This window comes from Phyllosticta capitalensis (assembly GCF_038381095.1).
Source record: "Phyllosticta capitalensis strain CBS 128856 chromosome Unknown BKA78scaffold_3, whole genome shotgun sequence".
NCBI lineage: Eukaryota > Fungi > Ascomycota > Dothideomycetes > Botryosphaeriales > Phyllostictaceae > Phyllosticta > Phyllosticta capitalensis.
In genome coordinates, this window is record NW_027117441.1 from 618,604 (window position 1) to 640,575 (window position 21,972).

Consider the following 21,972-nt stretch of genomic DNA (forward strand, 5'->3'; position numbering starts at 1 on the left):
CCACTACTTAGAATTTTTTTAAGGCCCAATATAGACTTCTATCTATATCTAGCGCACTTCATAGCTAATAACTCCCTAGATATCTGCATTATTACTTCAACTTTGCCAAATTTTAGTCCCGGATTCTGCATAATTCAATATCGGAGTCTCTGGGCGGCAAGGCGCTTGAACGCTCCCTGTGTCGACATCTTGACTTGGTCCTTCATTCTTTGAAGGCAAGATGTAACAGTATATCCAGGGAGTGATCAAACGACTTGCTCCTCAAAGACTTGGACGTTTGAGCGCTTGAAAGGATGGCTACAGGGAGCATTCAAGCACCCCATCCCAGAGTTGGAATACCCATTTCCTTTGCGATTTACTGTGGCTTTGCCGTCGCGTGGCATACACACAGGGGGTACGGCAAGTACTCAAATCACCAAGTCAAGACTTGCACGTAGGTATAGGGAGCATCCGAATACTTCACCAAATACCACACAAAGACTTAGACATTTCAGCGTGTGGAAGGACACATGTAGCTATAGGGAGCAGCCAAACACCCGTGCCATGCCTGAAAGTCAACATTTTCGCGCAACCCGTTGTGTTTCCATCTCAAAAAGGGGGTGATCATCTTTCAAAAATTCAGCTCTTCTTTTGAACCAGCTTCGCAGCAAAATATCTACATTTCCAATCTTTCTTTACTTTAATGTTTTACTCCAAGCCCAATCCCCAATCCCAGTCCCAATTCGCCAGGCCAATGTCTAAGCGCCCCACGCAACCAGCCAGCCGTTGCATTGCAATCCAGTCTTTAAGAAACAGCCAAGTCATCTGTGCCATACAGCTAGCCGTCCACACGGCAATGATGCTCCACTCCGAAGACAGAAGACCAAAGAATCCAAAAGAGGAAAGAAACCACCCCGTCCCGCCATGCAATGCATGTGCAAAAGGAAGAAACAGAAAAGAAAAAAAGTGCCCAACGATGCAAGCGGAAAGATTGATGATGATGCGTCGAGGAGCCGAAGCCGACACCAAAACAAAACAAAAGCGGTATTAAACACATGGAACGAATGGAAGACGCCACTAATGCGCAACAAACGCTGTTCTCAGAGCACACCCCTCCTCCTCTTCTTCTTCAAGTCGTGTCAGTCTTTGCCTCGTTGTCTCCGTCATCGCCACTACCACCATTGTCTTTGCGTCCAGACGCATCTCCCAAGGCCAGCCGCGCGACTTCCTCCGCCACGCCGTTGCCCGCGCCCTCCAATTCGAGGCTGTTGTGCAGACCGACGGCGTCGGTGCCCGTCGTGCCCGGGCCGGTCGAAGTCGACGCCGGAGCATTCGTGGAGTTGCCATCCTTGGACGGCACCCTTGGCGGCGAGTCGGCCGTACTTGTCCCATCAACGGCATTCGTTTCGCCATTTGATGGTTTCGAAGGAGCCCATTCCGTGGCCGGGACGCTGGTGGGGCCCAAGCCTCGGTGGTATTCCATAGTCCGGGGAAGTCGGGGAGAGACGAGCGGCGAGGAGGCGGCCGAGGACGATTCGTACTGGGCCAAAGCAGCGGGCGTAGGGGGCAGCGTTTTGTTGAGGTCGATGCTGCTGGAGCTTGGCTTGGAGGTGTGAGTTCCGGGAGGCTTCGTAGTGTCCTCTGAAGCCCTGTTCGCACTGGCGCTGTGCTTGCCCTTGGGAGCGGGTGCTAGGAAGCGCTGGAGAGACCAACGGTTGTTTATCTCCTCATTGCCCGAGCTCATGGAGTCATCCTCGTCCGTCTCGTCCTCGGTGCCCTCAAAGTACGTGTCATCCCACACGGTGCTCGCTTCGCGCTTGAGGTGCTGCTGGGACTCGCTCCCAGATGCTTGTGCTCCCGTCCGTGGAGGAGAGTTGTTGGCGCTACTTGCACCGCTACCTGTTGCGCTGTCACTGCCTGTTCGCACAGGTAGCGGTCGAAGAGGCGCAAGTTCATCTGCCGCCTCGCGCATCTCCGTAGGACTTGCAGCCGGGCGATCCTTCGAGCTCTGACCCTTGACCTCCTCGCCATGGGTGGTGATGGCTGTCTTCGGACCCTGGGCACGGTCGCGGTTCGACTCGCGCTCGTCTCGTGTATTCGCTGTATACGTATCGGCAAAGTGGGTGTCGCACAAGTGCTTGATGACCGGCCACCCGTACGCATTGGCAAACATGCGTCGCACGACAATATTGTTATGAGCATCGGGCTCCAAACGGACCAGAACCTTACGCCAAGAGAGGTCTTTGTGATAGGAGCGAGCAATCTTTTCCTCGACGCGCATGCTACTCGAATCGACCGTCTCCGTTGTCGAGACGCTGTTCATGCTGTGATCGCTTGACCCTGTGCGGGTGATCTTGGAGGGGCGGCGGATGGGAGGTGGGGGAATGTCTTCGGGGTGATAGACGCGGTCATGGAAGATGGTTCGCGCGCGAACCGACGGGTCGATGATCCAAGAGGGGGGAGGAAGGGGTGGATTGAGCAAGTCAGCGGCAGATTCAAAGAAGGAGGTCTTGGGGGGATGGTCCTGGTCGTCCACAACAGAGCTTTCTCGCGAATGATTGGTCTGCTCACGAGCGCCAGGCTCTGGATCTGAAGGGTTGGATTCGTCGTTGGACGAGGTCTGAAGAGTTTGGCTTCTCTTGAACATTTTCTTGTCCTTTGGCGTTGTCGTTGCTCCCTTGAGGTAGTTGAAAAAGTCGGTCAAAAAGTTGGCACTCTGTGGAGTTTTGGGCGACTTCTTTTGACCGACCGCAGTTTGGACCGCCTGCCTTTGTGATTCGGAAAGGAACTGAGAGGCCCGTGGTTCACTTGATGTCTGGGCGGTTTGGTCCTCGTTGACGACGTTCTCCCCAGGCTGTGGCACAGTATGCTCTGTGCTTCCCGACAATGGCGTACTGGTGCCGCTGTTGTTCTCTTCGCCTTCCGTAAGAGCAAGTTTGGACGGCATGGGAGACGAGTTTTGTCCAGTCAACTCGGCATAGCCCCAGTTGGCTAATGTCCCTACAAGACCATTCTCTCTTCTTGCCTTTTCCACTTTTCCGAGGCCTTTCCAGTCCAGGAAGAGCAAGCAGCTTGTCCGCAGCGGCACAACTCCATCGTTGACAACGTTGCCGTAGACCGTCCGATTCCGAAACATCCTCAAGACTTGATGTGCTGGACCCGTTGGCAGTATACGCAAAAGGGGCTTTGTGCGAGGATCCTGCGTCTTCTTTTGCTCCTTTTGATTCGCACCTCCAAGGCCATTAACCATTGCTGCCCATCCACCTCTAACCATCGTTGGCGCTCTCCAAGTCAAGCCAAGGTCCTGTCCGGTCCGTCCAATCAGGCCAAAGTCCAGCGCAAATTTGACGTACATTGGGTTTTCGTTGCTGAGTCCGAGCAAAGGCGAAGCCATGGTGATGAAATTGACGGGCTTGATTTTGGAGAAGAATTCCGGAGAATGCTTGTGGATGTACGCTATCGCATAAGTTTGAATCAAGCCTCCCAGGGAATGGCCGATGAAGCTAATGCTTGTATACCTGTACGCTCTTTTCTCGATTATCGCCTCGGGCTGGACATGCACGCTACTCCCTGCATGCACAGGAATTCCTTCCTTGACTGGCGATTTGTCTTTCTTGGGTGTCAACGAGTCGCTCATGGCCTTCTTAAGGCTCTTTTTGGTAGGAAAGTAGGGCGGTTCCGGGTGCGCGAGCGAGAGTACGTATTTTGCTAACCGTTTTCCCAGGTACTGGATTCCCCGTTCCGTGCGGACAGCATTACCAGGGTAGCCTCTGACGACAACCTCTTCGTCGTCCGAATCATCATCTTCAATTTCACCCTCGTCAAGATCGGCTTGGCCACCAGAGAGTGGGGCGGTCGAGTAGTCGCCGGCTTCTCCGTTGTCAGATTTTGCGGTGGTGGTTTCAGATGACGCCGCCTTTGACGCAGCTTTTCTGGCATTCATCCTCTCCTTCCTCAACTCTTCCCGCGCTTGAGCGGCCGCTGCATCTATGCTCTCCTTCAAGTAGAGCATGTCGGCACCCAGGTTACTGTGCAAGCCGTGGGTCAGAATGACCAGGTGCAGTTTCTTTTGCTTCTTCACCTTGACCTTTTTCGGACCCTCCGCCTCATCATCACCGTTCTCTTCCTCATCTTTATCCCACTCGGGCAGCGCCGGTTTGTTCCACAGGGCTTCCGTATCCTCTACCACCAGCTTGACCGACTTGGAGTAGACGCCCTTTTGTTGCGCGCGATGCCGACCCTCGTGTCCGTTCTTGGCTTGCTGATGATCTTCGACTTGACCAGGTGCCGATTGGCCTTGCGCTGCAGCGGCAGCGAATCCATACTCTAGACTCCGCTCATCCCTGCCGACCAGAAGTTCGAAATGTACGCTTGCCGAATTCGAGAACAGGATTTGACTGTGTACCTCGATAATCCAGGTGACGCTCTCAGGCTGACCCTCGGAATTGGTACTGACACTGGCCTTGCCTCCCGACTCTCTTATGTCCTCCGGTACCAACAGCTGGGTTGTCCATGAGCCTCCAGCTTTTAGGTACGGCTCAAAGTCTGGTATGCCCTCCTTTTTGGGATTTTCGACCTTCCTGTTAGGATTAAAGGTGGAGGGATACGCGGCGACATGGAGGGTATAAGGACCGTGGAGGTAGGCGGCGCGAAGGGGAATGGCAGAGGTGTTTTTGATTTTCAGGTGGAGCTGAGACGGCGAAGGGAGGATTCGGTCAGCCGAAGGCGTGTAGGTGAGTGTGTAGCTGGTCCCAACAGGTCAGTCTAAATCGCACGCGTGGACAGGAGACAGCGAGCAGATCGCATCATACCGCACGACCTCTCCGACCTTTACGCTGCCGGCTTGGTGCACGAGCAGCATCTTGCGGGCGGAGCGCTCCGCGGCGGGCGAATCGTTCCACGCCGGCGTCGTCCAGCTTAGGAATGGCGAGACAGGATCGGTAGTTCCACGGTCGGGGATTTGGGAGAGTCTGTAGGTACGGGGTTGGAGGAGCATTCACGCGCGACCTTGTACGGACGGCGATGATGGGCGGAGGAGCGCTTGGGCGGTGGGCGCGTGGCGGTCATATACCACGACGCATGGATGAGATGGCGCACCAAAAAGGCAACAATCCTCAGGTGCCGATAGGTCCGGACAACAACGGCAGCATTTCTCGTAAACGGTGGAGCAGTGCGGATAGGCAAACTGAGATGCGAGGTGCGGGCAGCAGCTTTCGGGTTCCACTTGAGCTGCTGGGTTGAGGCTTGCAATGCACTGAAGGTTTACTCGCACGTCGCCCTGGGGCCCCCGTCACGCGCGTCGACGCCATTGCGTCACTGCCGGCCCCCCAGGACACCCATAAGCTTATCCCCAGTCCCGAACAATCAAGGCCTGGTAGCAAAAGTCGTGGCACACATGGGAGTTCGACCATGAGAAAGCAACAAAGTAGAAGCGGCGTAGAGTAATGGAAAGTTTCTATATTAAAAGGTACGCATACAGGGAGCATTCAAGCGCCTTACGCACTGAACATTACAGTATACCAAGTCCTTTGCGTTGAGTTACAGGGAGCAGTCATAGCTACGTGTGCCACGACTTTTACTACCAGGCCGCCTCGAATGGTAGGTACTTTGGGACATGGCAATGTCTAAACTCGCGTGTGCCTCGGTCTATACTGTAGTCTACAGGTACTCCTTCTCGCTTTCTGCAACACCAACTCAACAGCTGCCTAGCTCCCAAGACTCAGCAATTCCAATACTCGCTCCTTCACCTTGCGCACCTCGGCCCAGCCCTCCTTTTCCACGCGCACAATCTTGCCGTCTACACAAAATCGCCGCCACCGGTCATCCTCTTCCGCGCCGTCCAAGTCTATACGAAAGCCTTCGACATCCTCGTACCCAACCTCCGTTTCCTGCACGTGCTTGCCGCCTTGGTATGCCAGGCCCATGATTTCCATGATTCTGTCACTGGGCATCGGTCCAAAGTGGACCAGTCTCAGGGATCCATCCAGGGGTCTAGTAGCGGGTGATATGCCGAATTTTTTTTCCAGATTCGACACCATTGTCGCCAGCACATAGGCGTGTTCATGTCTGTCGATCTTTTGCCAGCTCCCATCGCTCTTCATGAATTTAACGTCTGCCTTGTACCGGTGCGCTTCGGATCCGTCCTTGGGATACAGCGCCTCTTTGGCCGCCATCTGGAACCTCTCCACGCCGTACTGACGGTACTCCGTGGTGTCGCTATCCGCGACCAGGCTGGCGTGCATCGCCCAGCTGCACACCACTGCTCCATACATGACTGGGGTGCCTCCGCCGTTCTTGTCAGGCAGCTTCTCTTCGCTGTTGCCTTCGTCTACAAGCAGTCTTCCACCTGGTGAGAACAGGACCCTGAAAAGGGGTAACTTGGACGGAGTTCCACGCGCTAGAGCTGCCAGTCCGAGTGTCTTGTCCTGGGCAATCCCAGAAGAATTCGCAAGCGCGTTTCCAGTGCCCATTGGTACAAGTGCGACGGTAGGCGTCACGAAGGACTCTGTCCTCTGATTGATTCGCAGGCCATTGATAATGTCAACGATCCCTCCGTCACCAGATAGCAGTATTATCCGCTGGCGCAAGCCCTGGTTCGCTCGGGGGAGGAAGACGTCGTTGGTAAGCTCGGTAATGGTCTTTGCCGATGTGGTCCGGTGGAAAATGTAATCAAGGTCCTCGCGAAGATCCAGGCTGTCCAAGAAAGGCCTCAGACTGCGATTGTAGAATTCCTCTGCCAGACCCATACCGGAGAGGACTGAGATGATGATGTGGAGTCTTCCGACGCCGTCCTCTGTACTTTGACTCCGATCCTGGACCAAGTTACCATGTTGAATTGCATAGTCGGAGACAAAGGTGTCCGGTAGGTTCTCCGCCACGGCCGACTTAAAGGTTGGCACCTTCTGGTCGGTCTTTGCATCTGACGCCTCGTTTGCGTCTTCAACGAATAAAATCTTGTGGCCTGCTGTCTCGCGAAGTTCAACACAGCCGATGATATTGTCTCCGTTGATTTCCAGGCTTCGTTTGGCGTCCTTGTATTGACAATGGAGGACCGTCTTATCGCCGTCCCGGGTGTATCTGAAGTGGGCAATCTCGCCGTTGAACTTGGAGGGCTGCGGCTCAAGGGACGGAGGGTGAGACTGAGAGCCGCCCATGGCGTGCTGTTCGAAAGCAAGCGCCATTCTGAGGAGGGCGTGTCATGGTTGACGGTGTGGGGCGCTGATAATATAGTGGAAGGAGCGGCGGAGGGGCAGTACCAAGGAAGCACCTGAACTGACGTGCCCGTGTCGGGGCTGAGCGGCTGTCCGCACCTAGGGTCTGACAGTTAATTCGTGGCCGCTTTGCTACACTCATCAACTGCCAACAACTTGAAGTCTACCATTTGGCTTCTTCTTTGATTAACGACAAAACTACAAAGACTGACTTCTCCCGCACATCACCGCTTCTATTGCTTTTCTTTGCCAAGCTAACGCCTCCAGGCTGGACCTCTAGGAAAACCCGCCGACCTCCGCAGACAACACATGTGGATTATTCAGATGTCAGACTCGCAACCTCGTGAACATTTGACGCCACACGCCTTGTGCGCATCTGGTCCACTGGGCTGAGAGACACGACAGGAGATAGGCTGCATCTAGGCACCATGATGCCGGCATGCGCTCTAGCTGAAGTCGTCTCACCCTTTGCCTCGGCTCCTGCCAGACCAGCATTGATGCACCTCTCAAATGCGTCCCCAAAAACTCCTTCCTTTTTGCAACCGCATGTGTCGTTTTGCCCAACGATAAGCTTTTGAGACCCTGTCTCGTTCCCGGCCTCTCCGTCTCTCCGCCTTCGCCGCCGGCGGGTCGGAGCTGGCCGAGGCGGCGCGAGCGAACAAAGCCCATTCCGCCAATGAGGCCCAACTGGGCCGCCCCGATGCGAACGTGAACCGCAGTTTGACGGCTGCATGACAGGGGCTGCCAGTTCCAGATAGCCTGAAGGCTATACAAATACCAACCGTCTTCTCGTCTCTTTGCGCGTTTCGACTGCTTGTTTGGTTTCTGCTCTTCGTCCTTTGCGTGTTTCGTTTCCGCTTCTTGCGCCTTGTCTTCCTCAGCCACTCGCTTGCTTGTCGTCATGGGAGACTGCTCAGTTGGGCTCGCCCCGGAGATGCAGAAGACGGTATACGTCGGTACTTTTGTACATTCGAAATCTTTGCAAGAGCTGGATATTTGTGAAAGGGGAGTCATCGGTGTCGACGAGACGGGGAAAATCGCTTTCATTGAACGCCATACAGTCGATCTGGAGACCATCTTGAAAGAGCATGAGGGCTGGTCAGGCGCAAAGGTCGTCAAGGGACATGAAAATGGCTTCTTCTTTCCTGGATTCATAGGTAAGGCTGGAGATAAAATGCGCCTTTCTCAACTCCCTCTTTCAAAGAACCCCCATCTGACTGCTTACAGATACACACATCCACGCGCCACAGTACCCCAATGCTGGCATGTTTGGCAAATCCACCCTCCTCGACTGGCTCAACACCTACACCTTCCCCACGGAATCAGCCTTCTCCTTGCTCTCCAAAGCCCGTCCCATTTACAACCGTGTCGTGCGCCGAACCCTTTCCCACGGCACCACCACCGCGGCCTACTATGCCACGATCCACGTCGCCTCGACCAACCTGCTCGCCTCCATCTGCCTCATCAATGGGCAGCGCGCCTTCATTGGACGTGTCTGCATGGACTCCGACCTCAGCCCGCCCACCTACCGGGATGCCTCGGCCGCTGACAGCGTCTCGTCGACGGTTGCGGTCATCAACCACATCCGGCAGCTGGATCCCCACGGCACACTCGTTGCGCCCATCATCACGCCGCGCTTCGCGCCCTCTTGCACATCGCACGCTCTCTCCCTCCTCGGTGCTCTCCAGCGTGAACACGACCTCCTCGCCCAAACCCACATCTCTGAAAACCCATCCGAAGTCGCCCTAGTGAAGGCCATGTTTCCGTCGGCCAAGTCGTACGCCGACGTCTACGACGCCGCCGGCCTCCTCAACTCCAAGACCATCCTGGCCCACGCCATCCACCTGACGGCCGACGAAACCGCCCTCGTCCGCGCCCGCGGCGCCAAGATCTCGCACTGCCCGGCCAGCAACTCGGCGCTGACGAGCGGCGTGGCGCCCGTCCGCGCGCTGCTCGACGAGGGCATCGACGTCGGCCTCGGCACCGACGTGAGCGGCGGCTACAGCCCCAGCGTCCTCGAGGCCGCGCGCCAGGCCGTCCTCGTGTCGCGCTTGCGCAGCGTCATTCTTGCGGGGCGAGAGCAGTGCAAGGAGAGGGGTGGGGAGGATCAAGCGGAGCGTGCCAAGCTCTCGACCGAGGAGGCGCTGTTCCTGGCGACGCGGGGCGGAGCGCAGGTCGTTGGGCTGGCCGATCGCGTCGGCGCGTTCGAGGTGGGCATGGAGTGGGATGCGCAGATGGTAGGTTTGGGGCCTCTGGTGGGCGGAGGAGCGAGTGGCGGCGATGCCGACGACCAGGACGCCGCTGCCGTTGCAGATGCAGAGACGACCAGTAGTGCGGAGGTGGAGGCGTCGCCGGTGGACATCTTTGGCTGGGAGACTTGGCCCGAGAGGGTTGACAAGTGGGTGTTTAACGGTGACGATAGGAACACGCTGGCTGTGTGGGTCAAGGGGCGGTTAGTGCACAAGAGAGAGGGTGTCGAGTTGTAATCCTTCGACTGGTGGGTCTGAGGCAGTAATGGTCCTTCTCTGGGATGTTAGATTTTCGAAAAGAATATAGACTTGGACGCAAGGGCTTGAGTGCTCCTTGTGACTACCCATTAGGAGAGAAAATTCTCTCCATGTTTCAACGCATCAAGCGCTTGAGCACGCCACGTCTCTACGTGTTCTAACCTAGTGTCAGAGATTCTTGGATCAGCAGTTTCTTTCGTCGCCCACCGTGGTGGTCTGAGGCAGTCATCGTCTTTCTCTGCAATGTTAGATTTTCGAAGAAAATATATATTTAGACAACACGCATTCAATCAGACGGAATGGAAAATTTCGTGGCAACGAGCCATTCATCTATTAAAGCGCTCGTTACTTGCCTGATCTGCCTACCTCCCCATGCAACTCGACTGCCCTTCCACTTTCCTCTATGCAAACATGTTGATCGTCTCCTTCTTCTTGGCCTGCACCTCCAAGATGGCGTCGACGTAGTGCTCGTGGATAATCTTGGCCTGGCCGGAGCGCAGCGCAATCATGCCCGCCTCGACGCAGACAGCCTTGAGCTGGGCGCCGCCAAACTCGTCCGTGCTGCGCGCCAACTCGCCCCAGTTGACGTTGTCGTCAACCGCCATCTTGCGGCTGTGGATGCGGAGAATCTGGGCGCGTGCCTCCTCGTTCGGCAGGGGGAACTCGATCTTGCGGTCGAGACGACCGGAACGCAGCAGGGCCGGGTCCAGCACGTCAACACGGTTGGTGGCCGCAAGCACCTTGACGCGGTCGTCCGACGCGAAGCCGTCAAGCTGGTTCAGCAGCTCCAACATGGTGCGCTGCACTTCTCTGTCTCCCGACTTCTCCGAGTCGAAACGCTTGGTGCCGACGGCGTCGAGCTCGTCGATGAAAATGATGGATGGTGCCTTTTCCTTGGCCAGCGCGAAGCAGTCGCGCACCAGCTTGGCGCCGTCTCCGATGAACATTTGTACGAGCTGGGGACCGGCGAGCTTAAGGAAGGTGGCGTCGGTTTGGGCAGCGCAGGCTCTGGCGAGCAGAGTCTTGCCGGTTCCCGGAGGTCCGTACATGAGGGCACCTGTTGTGGACTTGTCAGATAACGTCGCGAGATGGTGAACCGCCTCACTTACCCTTTGGCGCCTTGATTCCAATCTTCTTGAACCGCTCGGCCTCCTTCATCGGCCACACGACTGCTTCCACCAGCTCCTCGATCTGCTTGTCCAGACCTCCGACGTCGGTGTACTTTTCTGTAGGCTTCTCGTCCACCTCCATGGCCTTGACTCTGCTGTCATACTCCGCCGGCAGGGTATCCAAGACCAAGTACGAGTCTTTGTTGACGCCGATGAGGTCGCCGGGCTTGAGCTTTTCGTGGTCTACGAGACCGATGAGAGGAAGGAATATGGTCTGGCGGGTCGATGTCTTGATGACTGCGGACTTGCCCACGCGCGTGGCGTCCAGATCAATGTTGGCACCCTCCTCAGCAGCCTCCGCAGCTACATCGAGATCGAGGATTTCGACAACATTGCCAACGAGATAGGGTAGTTGCCTATGAGAAGCAGAGTCAGCCCAAGCTCGACGTGCCGCTGAGCGGCCAGCCAGTGCTCCAGATGATGACGTTACCTGTTGTTCTCAATCTTGTCCATGTTGTCCTTGATCTTCTCATGCATGGTAGCCTTCTCGTGTGTTAACCGTTGAAACTCGCTCTTCATGATGCGCATGTCGTTTTCGAGAAGCCGTCTTCTGGCGATGATGTCGCGCGTGCTCAAGCCCAGAATCTCCGCGTCCAGAACGTCATCTTCTTTCGACTCCTCTGCATCCTTCATGTCGGCATCGCCATTCTGGTTGCCCTTGCCGCCGTCCTTGTCCTTGTCGCCATCCTTCTTGCCCTCGTCCTTGCCGGAGCGCTCAATGTCGTCGAGGTCTTCTAGTGTGGACATGGTGGCGTGGAGGTCTCTGTGAAGCTGAGTGGGAGCTTTTCCAACTGCGTCGATCCGAATGAGCTATCGATTCGATTCGGAGAGGTGTGATGATGCGACGAATGGCGGAGGTGGGAGAGAGTGAGGTTGACAGCTGGGTGCTGATGGTTGCTGGTTGATGGAAGCTCCCCGGCACTGGCATGGCGCTAGCGACCCACGGTGATTATGTCATCAACTCCGGTCTGTTTATCAACGCGCGAAGCTATGCGTTTCTCAAGTCACAGTACGCAAGTCCTGATGACTCCTCGTAACCATCCTTTTAATGAGTAGATTTTCTCTATCTTCTAGGTGCTAGGAGTTTGAATGCTCCCTAGGTGCCTACATCACTGCACAGGATTATGTCCAAGTCCAGCGCACCTTGCACATGAAGACTCCCCGGATGTCTGCATTGCTGCTTAAGAAAATCTCTAAGTCCTCTGTGATTTATAGCTGATCACTCCCGGGGTGTCTGTACTATTACTTCAGATTTGGTCAAAGGCCATTGTGAGATTTGGACTATGTCCGGTGCACCTTGTAGCTGATTACTCCCTGGACGTGTGCATTGCTACTTGGCTTTTGCTGCTATCCAGCACGGGATTTTGACCAATTCCAGCGCGCGTTGCATCTGATCACTCCCTGGGCGCCTGTATTGCGACGGATTTTGGCTTTGGCCAGCGCACTTCGCAGCTGATCACTCCCTGAAGTCTACCATGGCCGCACAGAAGCCCAGGAATTGGAAGACAAGTTCTTTCATCACTCACGATAGCTGTACAGGTGACATTGCTCCACTGAAATGCAGCAAATCTTTCAACCTTCTACCTGTCGTCACTGTACATAAGCCGGCAAACGGCCCTGACAAAGGCCGAGAGATTTGACGATGGTAGTTCCATCATCGTGCACTGGATCCATCTCCAGAAACCCATATCAATCGTCCTTTTCCCTTTGCAATCCCGCACTTCGACTTTGCTCAGCTTCAGGTTCTCTCCAGAATTCATGCATCTGCGCCCTCTCCACCATCCTCCATCATCCACGGCATGATGCCCTTGTTCGGGAAATTCAGGGCCCTATACCGCGCCATGAAGTCGTCGCTGTTGACTGCACACATTGTCAATACTCAATTCTCATCCGACGCTGAGCTCAAAGACTCACTGTAACCACCACACAGTCTCCGCTGGCCGGTAAAAGCCGAGCGGCCATGCAAGATTCGCCAGTTGTCGAAAACTGCGAGGGGTCAGCAAGATCGAAAACCAACAGAGGTAGCATGTGTGAATCGTACTCAGCGGCCGCCCCGGTATGAGCTGCTCCCAATACTCGTTCTTGGGGTCCTTGAGCATTCGGTCCCACGTCCTTTGCATCGTCAGCCCTCAACTCGTCGCAAAGCTCTCCGGCTAGACTCACCTGGCAGACTGGTACCACTGCGGCCAGTTTTCCACCGGCGGCTGCAACCCGTCTCGATCGTAGTTGTTCCACCGAATCTGGTAGAGGTGACGGCCGTAGTGGCGGAAGGCGGGCTCGGGTTCTTGCGGGAAGATGCTGATGCCTTCGTTTCCGCTCGCGTGGCTGTAGAATTTGGTCCGCGTCAGGGTTTCATAGTTCCTTGGGGCTTCCTTTTTCATATCCATGGCCACCTTGAAGCCGTCCACGAGCAGCGATTCGCCGCCTTCGCCGCCTTCGTGGGACAGAAGGTGGAACATTTGAAGGCGCGCAGGATCTGTGAAGTACGTGTTGTCGGTATGCGCGCCGAGTGCGAGGTTGGTGTATGCCGTGTCGTTTGAAGCCATGTCTGCCGTAAAGTCCCAAAATCCGCCTGTATTTGTGTCAGTGAGCTGGATGGCATGGAAGCATAAGGAGCACTACCGTAGTGAGTATGTCGTATGAAGGCGATCCTTTCCAGCAGCTCTTGCGTTGCTTCGGGCGTTACTGGGCAGCCGTCGACGTAGCAAAAACCGTAGCGCTTCTGTTGAATTGTTAGCACTCACGCTGGTGAATCATCTTGCAGCCCTTTCATACAATCCAATAGGTCCAGTCTCTGACACCCTCATCAGAAGTCATGACTTTTTTATAGTCGACCACGGGCGGGCGGCTTTTTATCTCCCTTCCCCAAAGTATTGGCCTGTATTGACGGTGTCACTACGTGAAGAGTTTCCTGAGATGCTTCTGCTTACTCGTGAGGGCCATTTCTTGCTCTGTAGTCATGAGCAGGCGATATTCTTGCAATTAGTTGATTAATCGTGTATGTAGTGTGGTGGCCATCGCTGACTGGAGAGTTTTCAGCTTTTGTCTTTTTTGATGAAGTTGACTTCTTACACCACACGTCTACTTTGCCTTTGCTCTCGTCGACCTCGGCGTTCAGGATGTACAGCCTCTTTGGAATCTGCGTTTGGTTAACAGAGGTTTCGGTAGGAAGGTCAAATTGGCTTACCGAAAACGTGTCGAGTTGGCGCTGTTTGGTCACTGGGTGAACGCATTCGGGACATTGGCAGTGATCCCTGGACACTCAGTCTCTCCCCGGCAGACTTTGGGGCAATGGCATTACCTTAACCAAATGGCATGACTTTGAAGGTCAGTATTTCTGGAAGCGGGTGCTCAGAATCGAAGATACATGCTTACAGTGCGCGGTCCACGTGTTTGCCATATCGATCAAGCGCCTTGAATTGCAGAGTGCCTCCGGGCTCTTTTATGTCTTGGTTCGGGACATATTTGATGTTTGTGACTGCAGCTTTTTCTGGTGCAGGAGCATGGGGCACAGAGTTGAGCTAAGCGATTAGAAATGGCTATGCGGTGCTGCTGCTTGCTTCTCAGACTTACAATGTCCGAAACACTGGCTTTGCTCTTGTAGGCATTGATATTTTCCTCTTTTTTCAACTGGACAACGTCAGAGACTGCAGAGGCTACGTGGAGTCAGGCACACAAACTTGGCTTTCTGGTTTGGGTTTGGCCGGCTTGGGCTTGGGCTTGGATTTCTGGTGATGACATCGGCTGGACAGCTGTCGAACTGAAGCGACCGTAGTCCTGCAGACATAGATGGATTAGCAACGCACGCAAAAGAGTCGAGGAAACTCACTGGCACCCAGAAACGGGAAACCGGACCGTGGATCGCAGCATTTCCAATTCAGCAACACTGTTGGACAGGTCTCGTGAGGCACAGCGAACAGGAAACCAACAGCTGGAGGTTGTTTCTTCCACCCCACACCCCGGATCAGGCTAACCCGATCGGGATTAGTGCACATCGGACCTCGACCTTCAACTGCCACGGTCCAACGGACATCCGAGGAAACGTTTGCAGTTTACCGTCCCTTGACGCACATATGGGCTTTTTGTTTTTCAAAGAAGCTGGGTCGGTTAATTCACACATTTTTTCTTTCTTGTACAATACAATTTTTACTTAGCCGAATAAAGTGCTGTTTCACTCAGTCCCAAACATAGCAAAATATATATGCATTTTGCACCCCGTCATCCCATCAAGCGCAGCTGCTCCAAGCAGTTACAGCCCCAAATCACGGTGAGGTGGCCGAGTTGGTTATGGCGCCAGGTTAAGGTTACCTTAATATCTGATTCCTGGTGGGGCAACCCGCGCGAGTTCGAGTCTCGTCCTCATCAATATCTTTTTTGCATTTTTTGCCATCGTTTTGTGATGTTGTTGAGTTGGACCGCTAGGTGGTTGGTGTTGAGATTTTTTGGTGGAGTCGGGCTGTGCGTGGGGGCTTGTGCGGCCCTCGTCAATGCGGTAGGGGTGGTTCTTGCCCCTTTTGTTGTGCGACTGTGTGCACCGCGCAAAAGTCTTGCAGGCTTTTGTTTCTGCAGAGAGAATAAGATAACAAGAACCAGCACGATTGCCTTCCAGCTCGTATTAATATCTTAGCATAAATCATTAAAACTACACAGAAAACGGCCGCCCAGCACAGCACCTACCTCTATCCCGCCCTCCGCATTCAGTCCACATCCGGCACAGGCAAGCCATTGTACATTTTCATATGGCGTCCCTGAGCTTCCATGGCCTCCATAGCCTTCTTCTCGCGCAGCTCTGCAGCCTCCTTATCCGACACAAGAACAAAGTCGTACGTGATAAGCTTGCCGCCTTCTGGAAAGCCATACTTCTCCGCTTGCTCCTTGTTCACAGTTCCCAGGTCAATCAGAAGCGACTCTTTGACGCCAAACACAGCGTCGGACGTCTCGTAGGGATCGTTGCGAAGGTACAGTGCGCTGCGGCATGAATGTCAGCAAGACACAAAGAGTAGAGGGTGGGCAACTTGCGTGATCAAGTGGTCGTAGCCCGGCTTCTCAAACATAAAGTGCATGTGGCTCGGGCGATACGGGTGCCTCTTCAGCTTCTTCAGCAGCTTGCCCACCGGCCCGTCATGCGGAATGGGATACGGCACGGGCACAATGGCCTTGAACCAGAACAGGCCGGCGTCGTCGCTGCGCAAAATGACGCGGCCGTCCGGCTCCTCGCGCCCCGCGTACTGCACGTCGTAGAAGCCCTTCGAGTCCGTTTCCCAAACGTCGATTTTCACGCCGGAGACGGGCTTGCCCGCCGTGTCCTTGACGGTGCAGAGCACCAGACACGGCGTCCCTTGGGGGTCATGCGAGATGGTGCTGCCGCCGGGCTCCTCGTGGGCATCGTGTGTGTGGAAGGGGCCCAGCACGGTGCCCTCGGTGCTGAGCGGCGGCTTGGGGTGGTCGATTGAGTCGATGAGGAGGGAGAGGCCCAGTATGTCGGACAGCAGGATGTACTCTTGTCGCACGTCGGTGCATATTTTGCCCACTTCGGTCAGGAATTGGAGCCCTGTCATCCATTCGTTGGTGCTGAGGCGCGTCTCGCGAGCAAAGTCGTGGAGGTGCACGACGGCGCGCTCGATGACATATTTGAGGCGTGGGTCTGGGGCGCGAGAATTGATTAGGTGTACATTTTCAGTGATGTTGTCGATGGTCAGGTCCTTGAGAGGCGGGATATCGACGGTGGAGGGATCCATTGCGACGAGTAGACAGCGGTACGGTTAGACAACTTGTGTGAAATATCTGGACAGGCTCAATTGAATATAAATCGGATTTAAGCAGCTGGACTGGTCGGAGATGGCAATGAACTGTCACTTGCAGCGGGACGCGTACTAAAAGGCTTCATCCTAGAGGCTGTTCTGACCCCGCGATCGCCCTCTCCCCGCATCTGGCACTTGTCGGCGAGCTTGTTCGGTACATAGGGAGAGTATGGCAAAGTTGGACGGCATGGGTCCACTTGGAACGGGTGACAATTGCAAAAAAGACTTCTTGATGGGAGGACGTCAGAGATGATAAATGCTGATGAATTGAATGGGCCAATGGCAAGAAAGATTTTTGGTTCGGCGAGAATCTGGGGGCTGGAGCGTTTTTTCGACCAACCCCGCCGGAAATATTCCGCTCTGGAGTCCGGGGCCTGCTAGCAAAAGTCGTGGCACCATGGGCGCTTGACCAAGAGAAACCTAAGCAGCCATAGAGTTGGGGAAATTTTCAATGTAGAATTCTGTGTTTATAGGGAGCATTCAAACGCCTCACGCACTTGATACTGAAATTCACCACGGCCTTTGCGTAGAGGTACAGGGAGTAGTCGTAGCCATGTGTGCCACGACTTTTGCTTCCAGGCCTCGCTCCCTCCGCCTTCGCAGACCGAGCTGCGAGCTCCACCATTCCATCTACAATCTGCTCTTCGCCTTCATATGCTTCGCGGCAAAGTCAATCGCCGCCGTGTATCCATATGTTCCCAACCCGCATATCACCGCCTCCGCCTTGTCACTCAGATAGCTGTGGTGTCTGAAGGCTTCTCTCTTGTGGATGTTTGTGATGTGCACCTCGACAAAAGGCACGTCAATCCCCACCAGCGCGTCTCTCAACGCGACGCTCGTATGCGTCAAAGCTCCAGGGTTGATGATGACGGCATCAATATTTCCCCGAGCCTCGTGGATGCGGTCGATGATGGCGCCCTCCCAGTTCGATTGGTAATCCTCGACCTCGATTGACAATGCCGCCGCCTGTTGTTTCGCAAGGTCGACCACGTCGCTCAGTGTGGTGCTTCCGTAGAGGTGAGGCTCGCGTGTTCCCAGGAGGTTGAGGTTGGGCCCGTTGATGAGGAGAATGCGCTTGGCCATGGCTACTCGTTTGCGTCGTGTGGTTTCACAGGAGGCGGGTCGGTAATGCCTGACCGGTGGTTGGTCGTATGTTTATCGTTTGTCGAGTCGTGGGAGCTGGTTTCAAGCAAGCCAAAGTGCGGATGCTGCGAAGAAAAGCATCTCGCGTCCTGCACATCTTCACGAATCAGGGAAAACATTCTTCCCAGAGTGGAATAAAGCCCGGGGACGGCATGCCATCTCTGGCCAAGATAAACAGGAGACCGAGGCGAAGAAGCGAAAAGGGACGCCTTTCGAGACGCGAAGAGGACCCTTAAGAGCCTTGTTGCATGACGGTCCACAGTGAGCGTGTTTGAGAGATAGCAGACAGCTTTATCTCAGCCTTGCACGGGCAATTTGGCGGCCATCAGAGCGTTGCGGGACATTGCCGGCAGGCTGTGCGCTTTGTGGCGGTAAGATGCGGGTCACCGTTCGAGCTGCGTACCTGACTGGCAGGGGGGACAGCTATAACCGACCCGACAATGACTGCAAGGGCTCTCGTCGTCTTATCAACTGTTCTCCAGGTACCTCTCCAGCTCACCAAACACCATCATGACGGCAACCGAGATCAGCCAGGCTGAGTTGGACGAGATTTACACCTTTGCCGTGCAGTTGGGCAAAGATGCTGGTAAAATGCTGCTCGAGGCGGCCATGGCGAGGTGCTCGGCTGGAAGACCGGAAGAGAAAGAACATGTGGAGAAGATGAACGCTGTCGACTTGGTAACTCAAACAGACGAAGGTAAGTCGGAATTGCTTTCTCAATCGGGAAAGTGAAAATTGAACACACAGCTGGGTTGCAAATGGCCTTCAATACAAGGCTTGATCATGGGCATGAAGGAGATGCAAGCTCGGTCCTTTTTCGTTTGTTGTCTGGTGGCTAAGTGCTCGAACAGATGTAGAGTCATTCATCAAGAAGAGCATTGCAAAGAGATATCCTTCTCACAAGTCAGTTGCAACTTCTTTACAACTTTGGTGGCTTAGTGGGTGACGAAAGAAATTGCCGACTCCGAGACATCCTTGTGCTAAGTAGGAACGCATGGACACGAGGAGTCTTCAAGCTTCTTGTGTCTTGAAGATAGAGAATATTTCCTCTACTAGAAGATGAATACAAGGAGCACTCAAGCGCTTGCGCCTGCGCATGCGACAACTTGAGAGCATGCCCTGGTTCAATTTCTTCCGTCACCTACTGTGGTGGCCATGCAAATCCACCTAAGCAATTTACTGAGTCGTTTCCAGGTTCATTGGAGAAGAGACCTACTCCAAAGGCGCGTCAAAAGACTACCTCGTCGACAACTCACCGACATGGATAATCGACCCGCTCGACGGAACCGTCAACTACATCCACCTCTTCCCCATGTTTTGCGTGAGCATCGGCTTCGTATACGAACACAAGCCGACGATCGGCGTTGTGTACGCACCGTTCATGAACCAACTCTTTACGGCATGCCGGGGCCGCGGTGCCTGGTTCAACGAGACGCAGCAGCTGCCACTAATGCGCAATCCGGTGCCGCCCATGCCGGCCAACGCGCCCTCGGGCTGCGTGCTGAGCTGCGAGTGGGGCAAGGACCGGCGCGACCTTCCCGACGGCAACCTGTTCCGCAAAGTCGACAGCTTTCTCAATCTGGCGGCGGAGAGGAGCGGAAGAGGCGGCAAGGGGGGCATGGTCCATGGCGTCAGGAGTTTGGGGAGGTAAGTGCGAGCCGATTCTGACGTCCTTGATCAATTTGCTTGCATGTGTGTGGCTGCTGACTTTGATAAGTGCAACGCTGGACCTGGCATACACCGCCATGGGCTCGTTTGATATCTGGTGGGAGGGCGGCTGCTGGGAGTGGGATGTGGCGGCCGGCGTCTGTATCCTGCTCGAGGCAGGTGGCTTGGTGACCACGGCCAATCCACCCGCAGACCCTGCCACTGCACCGATTGAAGAGGTTCGGTTGGGAAGCAGATTGTATTTGGCTGTGAGGTAAGTGATGATGCTTTTCGCAACCACCTGGAAAAGGAAAAGTTGAAGCCGAGGTCTTACCTGCTCGGGAACCTTGCTTGTGGTGGGGGGAAATGGATGACATTCCAGTGGATAAAGGTGGATTTATTGATTTTTGACGTGGAAGCTGACGTTTTCCAGACCCGCAGGACCGTCAGAGAAAGAGACTGGTAGGCAGAGCCAGGAGCGCACTGTCCGAGAAGTGTGGAAGCGGGTCAGAGAACTGGACTATTCCCGGCCGGGTGCATGAGCAGGACTTGTCGGTTTCTGTAAACATACATCTGCATCTGCTAAACGGAAGACGTACAGGAAGCCTTATCATCGGGCGTCATCATCTAGAAATCTATTCAAGACTATCTATACGAAAGGTGCAGAGTGCAGAATATGTGCATGTCCTCCCGAGGGGCGTGACTGGAATATTCCGGGCCCCTGCCTCCCAGGACTGATCACTTGGAAAAACTTCATCGCGTCTCTTGTTGTGCTTTGGCACCTCAACAAACGGAGGGCAAATTCCGTGAGTGGAGCTCGCTAGCTGTTGACGATAGCTTCCAGAGACCTCTTCCAGAACCATGCTCAATGGCCATTGGTCCCGTTGACCCCATTGGACCCATTCACTCCGTTGGCGCCACTCACCCCATTGGTCTTTACTCCGTTGGATCCATTCACAGCCGGTTTGCTCTGCTCAGCCAGTTTCGCTGCTATGACGGCCTTGACCTTCTCCACCGGGAGTTCTTCCAGGGCCTTGCCCGTCCAGTACTTGTCCTGCTGATCGTTAGAAGGCCGTGGCTTGCTGACATCTGGGGAAAAGCTCAGATCCGGGCCCTGACACTGCCCAGCCCAGTGGAGCCTCCGCGGGGAAACTGGGGAAGCCGAAGGCTTGTTTCCAAGACAGCCCAGGAACGGACCGAGTCGAGTGCGCCACATCGGGGGATGTCATCTCTTGGCTATATGGAAATTTTCAGACGTACCTGCTCCAATCCTTGGTAAATCATGGCTTCGGTTCCTAGGATAATTTGCCAGCCTTCCCGCTGCGCAATGTTGGCGATTTCTGTCCAGGGGCTAGGGTGATAGCACATTTCGAGCATTGCGCCCTTTTGTTGCTTTTGCAAGAAAGTTTCGAGGACTGCCCGAGCTTGCCTCTCTGTCACGGTTATGGGAGGAAAGTTGGGAACGCAAGCGACGATTGCTCCTGGCGCCTCGAGCGCCTCGGCTTGCTCTACCGACTCCACATGCATCAGACCTTCGCCAAAACCGCGCTCTTGACACTCGTTAATCACGGCCGCGACCTCGCTAGCGTCGCGGTTCACGAGGTAGATTTGCGTAGCCTGCATAAACTTGCGCAGAGCGTAGACAGCGGAGCGGGCCGCACCGCCGCCGCCTACGACGAGACCTCGCCGGCCATAGTAGACGGTTGATGGGGAGGAAACGTTTTGGATGAAGGCATCACGGATGCCAATGACGTCCGTGTTGGTGCCGGTGTAGATGCGCCGGCCTGTTTCGGGGTCGGTGCGGATGAAGAGCGTGTTGCAGGCGCCTACGTCCTTGCCTTCGGGTGTGACAGCGTCGAGGTGCTTGAGAATAGCGACCTTGTGGGGCATGGTGACCGAGGCGCCTAGGCGGTGTTACCAATGGAAGCCATTTCCTAGCTTTTTTCGGTTTGCCAATTCTTTTACCAAGACCGGGGCAACTTCCGCTTTACATGAAAAAGATACGAGATTGCAGCTCGACCTACATACCGTAGAATTTGGGGTCTTTGATTCGCTCGAGAAAGTCGGCCATGTCGGTCGAGTCGAGTGGTACTTGTGACCATTTCAGGCCAAGGTCGTCGTAGACAGTTTGATGCAGCAGAGGGGACATGGAGTGAGCAATTGGATGCCCAAAAAGGTAGCCATGACGCTCGAGATGCTCGGGAGTGATCGTCATGTTTGCTCAGTGTGGTATACAAAAAGACAAATAATTCAAGTGAAAGAGACTGATAAAAAAAATTGCTGAATCGACAGTTAGCGGGAGCGATTGCGCCTAGAAAAAGGGCCCGACAAACCAGGTAGTTGAGAAGGACAGCGAAAGGATTCAGCCGTGTATAACTACTCCAAAGACGGAAGACAGCTTGGACCCTGGGATAGTAACAAAAGTCAGCATTCGCCAATCGCTTGGCTCGGGAACGAGATGACAGGCGTGTGTGAGGCAAGCGACGCGGGGGGGTTTTCATTCATCCCTCGGAAA

At 54.7% G+C, this 21,972-nt stretch overlaps 9 protein-coding genes and 1 non-coding gene across 10 annotated transcripts; 3 read left to right on the top strand and 7 right to left on the bottom strand.

Annotated features, from left to right (window-relative positions):
* Positions 1–1,108: 1,108 nt before the first annotated feature.
* Positions 1,109–4,975, bottom strand: BKA78DRAFT_350759 (putative serine esterase-domain-containing protein; the record flags this gene model as incomplete). The annotated part of the gene is made up of 2 exons (XM_066891047.1): positions 1,109–4,724; positions 4,791–4,975. 2 exons carry the CDS (start codon positions 4,973–4,975, stop codon positions 1,109–1,111), a joined length of 3,801 nt encoding a protein of 1,266 aa, XP_066746263.1.
* Positions 4,976–5,353: 378 nt separating this feature from the next.
* On the bottom strand, positions 5,354–7,386 carry BKA78DRAFT_308258 (ATP-NAD kinase-like domain-containing protein). Its single transcript, XM_066887925.1, has one exon. It carries the CDS (start codon positions 7,158–7,160, stop codon positions 5,685–5,687), a length of 1,476 nt encoding a protein of 491 aa, XP_066746264.1. The 5' UTR covers positions 7,161–7,386; the 3' UTR covers positions 5,354–5,684.
* Positions 7,387–8,091: 705 nt separating this feature from the next.
* BKA78DRAFT_248378 (uncharacterized protein) lies at positions 8,092–9,676 on the top strand (the record flags this gene model as incomplete). The annotated part of the gene is made up of 3 exons (XM_066884384.1): positions 8,092–8,347; positions 8,418–9,427; positions 9,485–9,676. The coding sequence occupies 3 exons, from the start codon at positions 8,092–8,094 to the stop codon at positions 9,674–9,676; spliced, it is 1,458 nt and encodes a 485-aa protein (XP_066746265.1).
* Positions 9,677–10,098: 422 nt separating this feature from the next.
* BKA78DRAFT_293447 (P-loop containing nucleoside triphosphate hydrolase protein) lies at positions 10,099–11,613 on the bottom strand (the record flags this gene model as incomplete). The annotated part of the gene is made up of 3 exons (XM_066886220.1): positions 10,099–10,754; positions 10,807–11,222; positions 11,297–11,613. 3 exons carry the CDS (start codon positions 11,611–11,613, stop codon positions 10,099–10,101), a joined length of 1,389 nt encoding a protein of 462 aa, XP_066746266.1.
* A 671-nt stretch (positions 11,614–12,284) lies between these two features.
* On the bottom strand, positions 12,285–14,819 carry BKA78DRAFT_308265 (uncharacterized protein). The gene is made up of 14 exons (XM_066887926.1): positions 14,696–14,819; positions 14,547–14,643; positions 14,440–14,496; positions 14,242–14,387; positions 14,168–14,185; positions 14,054–14,120; positions 13,939–14,005; positions 13,797–13,890; positions 13,642–13,744; positions 13,489–13,588; positions 13,030–13,438; positions 12,908–12,978; positions 12,781–12,852; positions 12,285–12,726 (listed from the first exon to the last, which is right to left on the bottom strand). The coding sequence occupies exons 1-14, from the start codon at positions 14,734–14,736 to the stop codon at positions 12,623–12,625; spliced, it is 1,446 nt and encodes a 481-aa protein (XP_066746267.1). The 5' UTR covers positions 14,737–14,819; the 3' UTR covers positions 12,285–12,622.
* A 313-nt stretch (positions 14,820–15,132) lies between these two features.
* Positions 15,133–15,231, top strand: BKA78DRAFT_t54. Its single transcript has one exon. It is a non-coding gene; the product is annotated as a tRNA-Leu (tRNA).
* Positions 15,232–15,419: 188 nt separating this feature from the next.
* BKA78DRAFT_308267 (cathecol 1,2-dioxygenase) lies at positions 15,420–17,065 on the bottom strand. Its single transcript, XM_066887927.1, has 2 exons — positions 15,886–17,065; positions 15,420–15,834 (listed from the first exon to the last, which is right to left on the bottom strand). Exons 1-2 carry the CDS (start codon positions 16,602–16,604, stop codon positions 15,564–15,566), a joined length of 990 nt encoding a protein of 329 aa, XP_066746268.1. The 5' UTR covers positions 16,605–17,065; the 3' UTR covers positions 15,420–15,563.
* Positions 17,066–18,104, bottom strand: BKA78DRAFT_308270 (Dehydroquinase). The gene has a single exon (XM_066887928.1). The coding sequence runs from the start codon at positions 17,748–17,750 to the stop codon at positions 17,298–17,300; it is 453 nt and encodes a 150-aa protein (XP_066746269.1). The 5' UTR covers positions 17,751–18,104; the 3' UTR covers positions 17,066–17,297.
* On the top strand, positions 18,090–20,113 carry BKA78DRAFT_308272 (inositol monophosphatase). The gene is made up of 5 exons (XM_066887929.1): positions 18,090–18,507; positions 18,662–18,713; positions 19,005–19,457; positions 19,528–19,731; positions 19,891–20,113. Exons 1-5 carry the CDS (start codon positions 18,321–18,323, stop codon positions 19,997–19,999), a joined length of 1,005 nt encoding a protein of 334 aa, XP_066746270.1. The 5' UTR covers positions 18,090–18,320; the 3' UTR covers positions 20,000–20,113.
* Positions 20,114–20,322: 209 nt separating this feature from the next.
* BKA78DRAFT_248393 (uncharacterized protein) lies at positions 20,323–21,672 on the bottom strand (the record flags this gene model as incomplete). Its single annotated transcript, XM_066884386.1, has 3 exons — positions 20,323–20,514; positions 20,718–21,361; positions 21,486–21,672. The coding sequence occupies 3 exons, from the start codon at positions 21,670–21,672 to the stop codon at positions 20,323–20,325; spliced, it is 1,023 nt and encodes a 340-aa protein (XP_066746271.1).
* Positions 21,673–21,972: the final 300 nt, after the last annotated feature.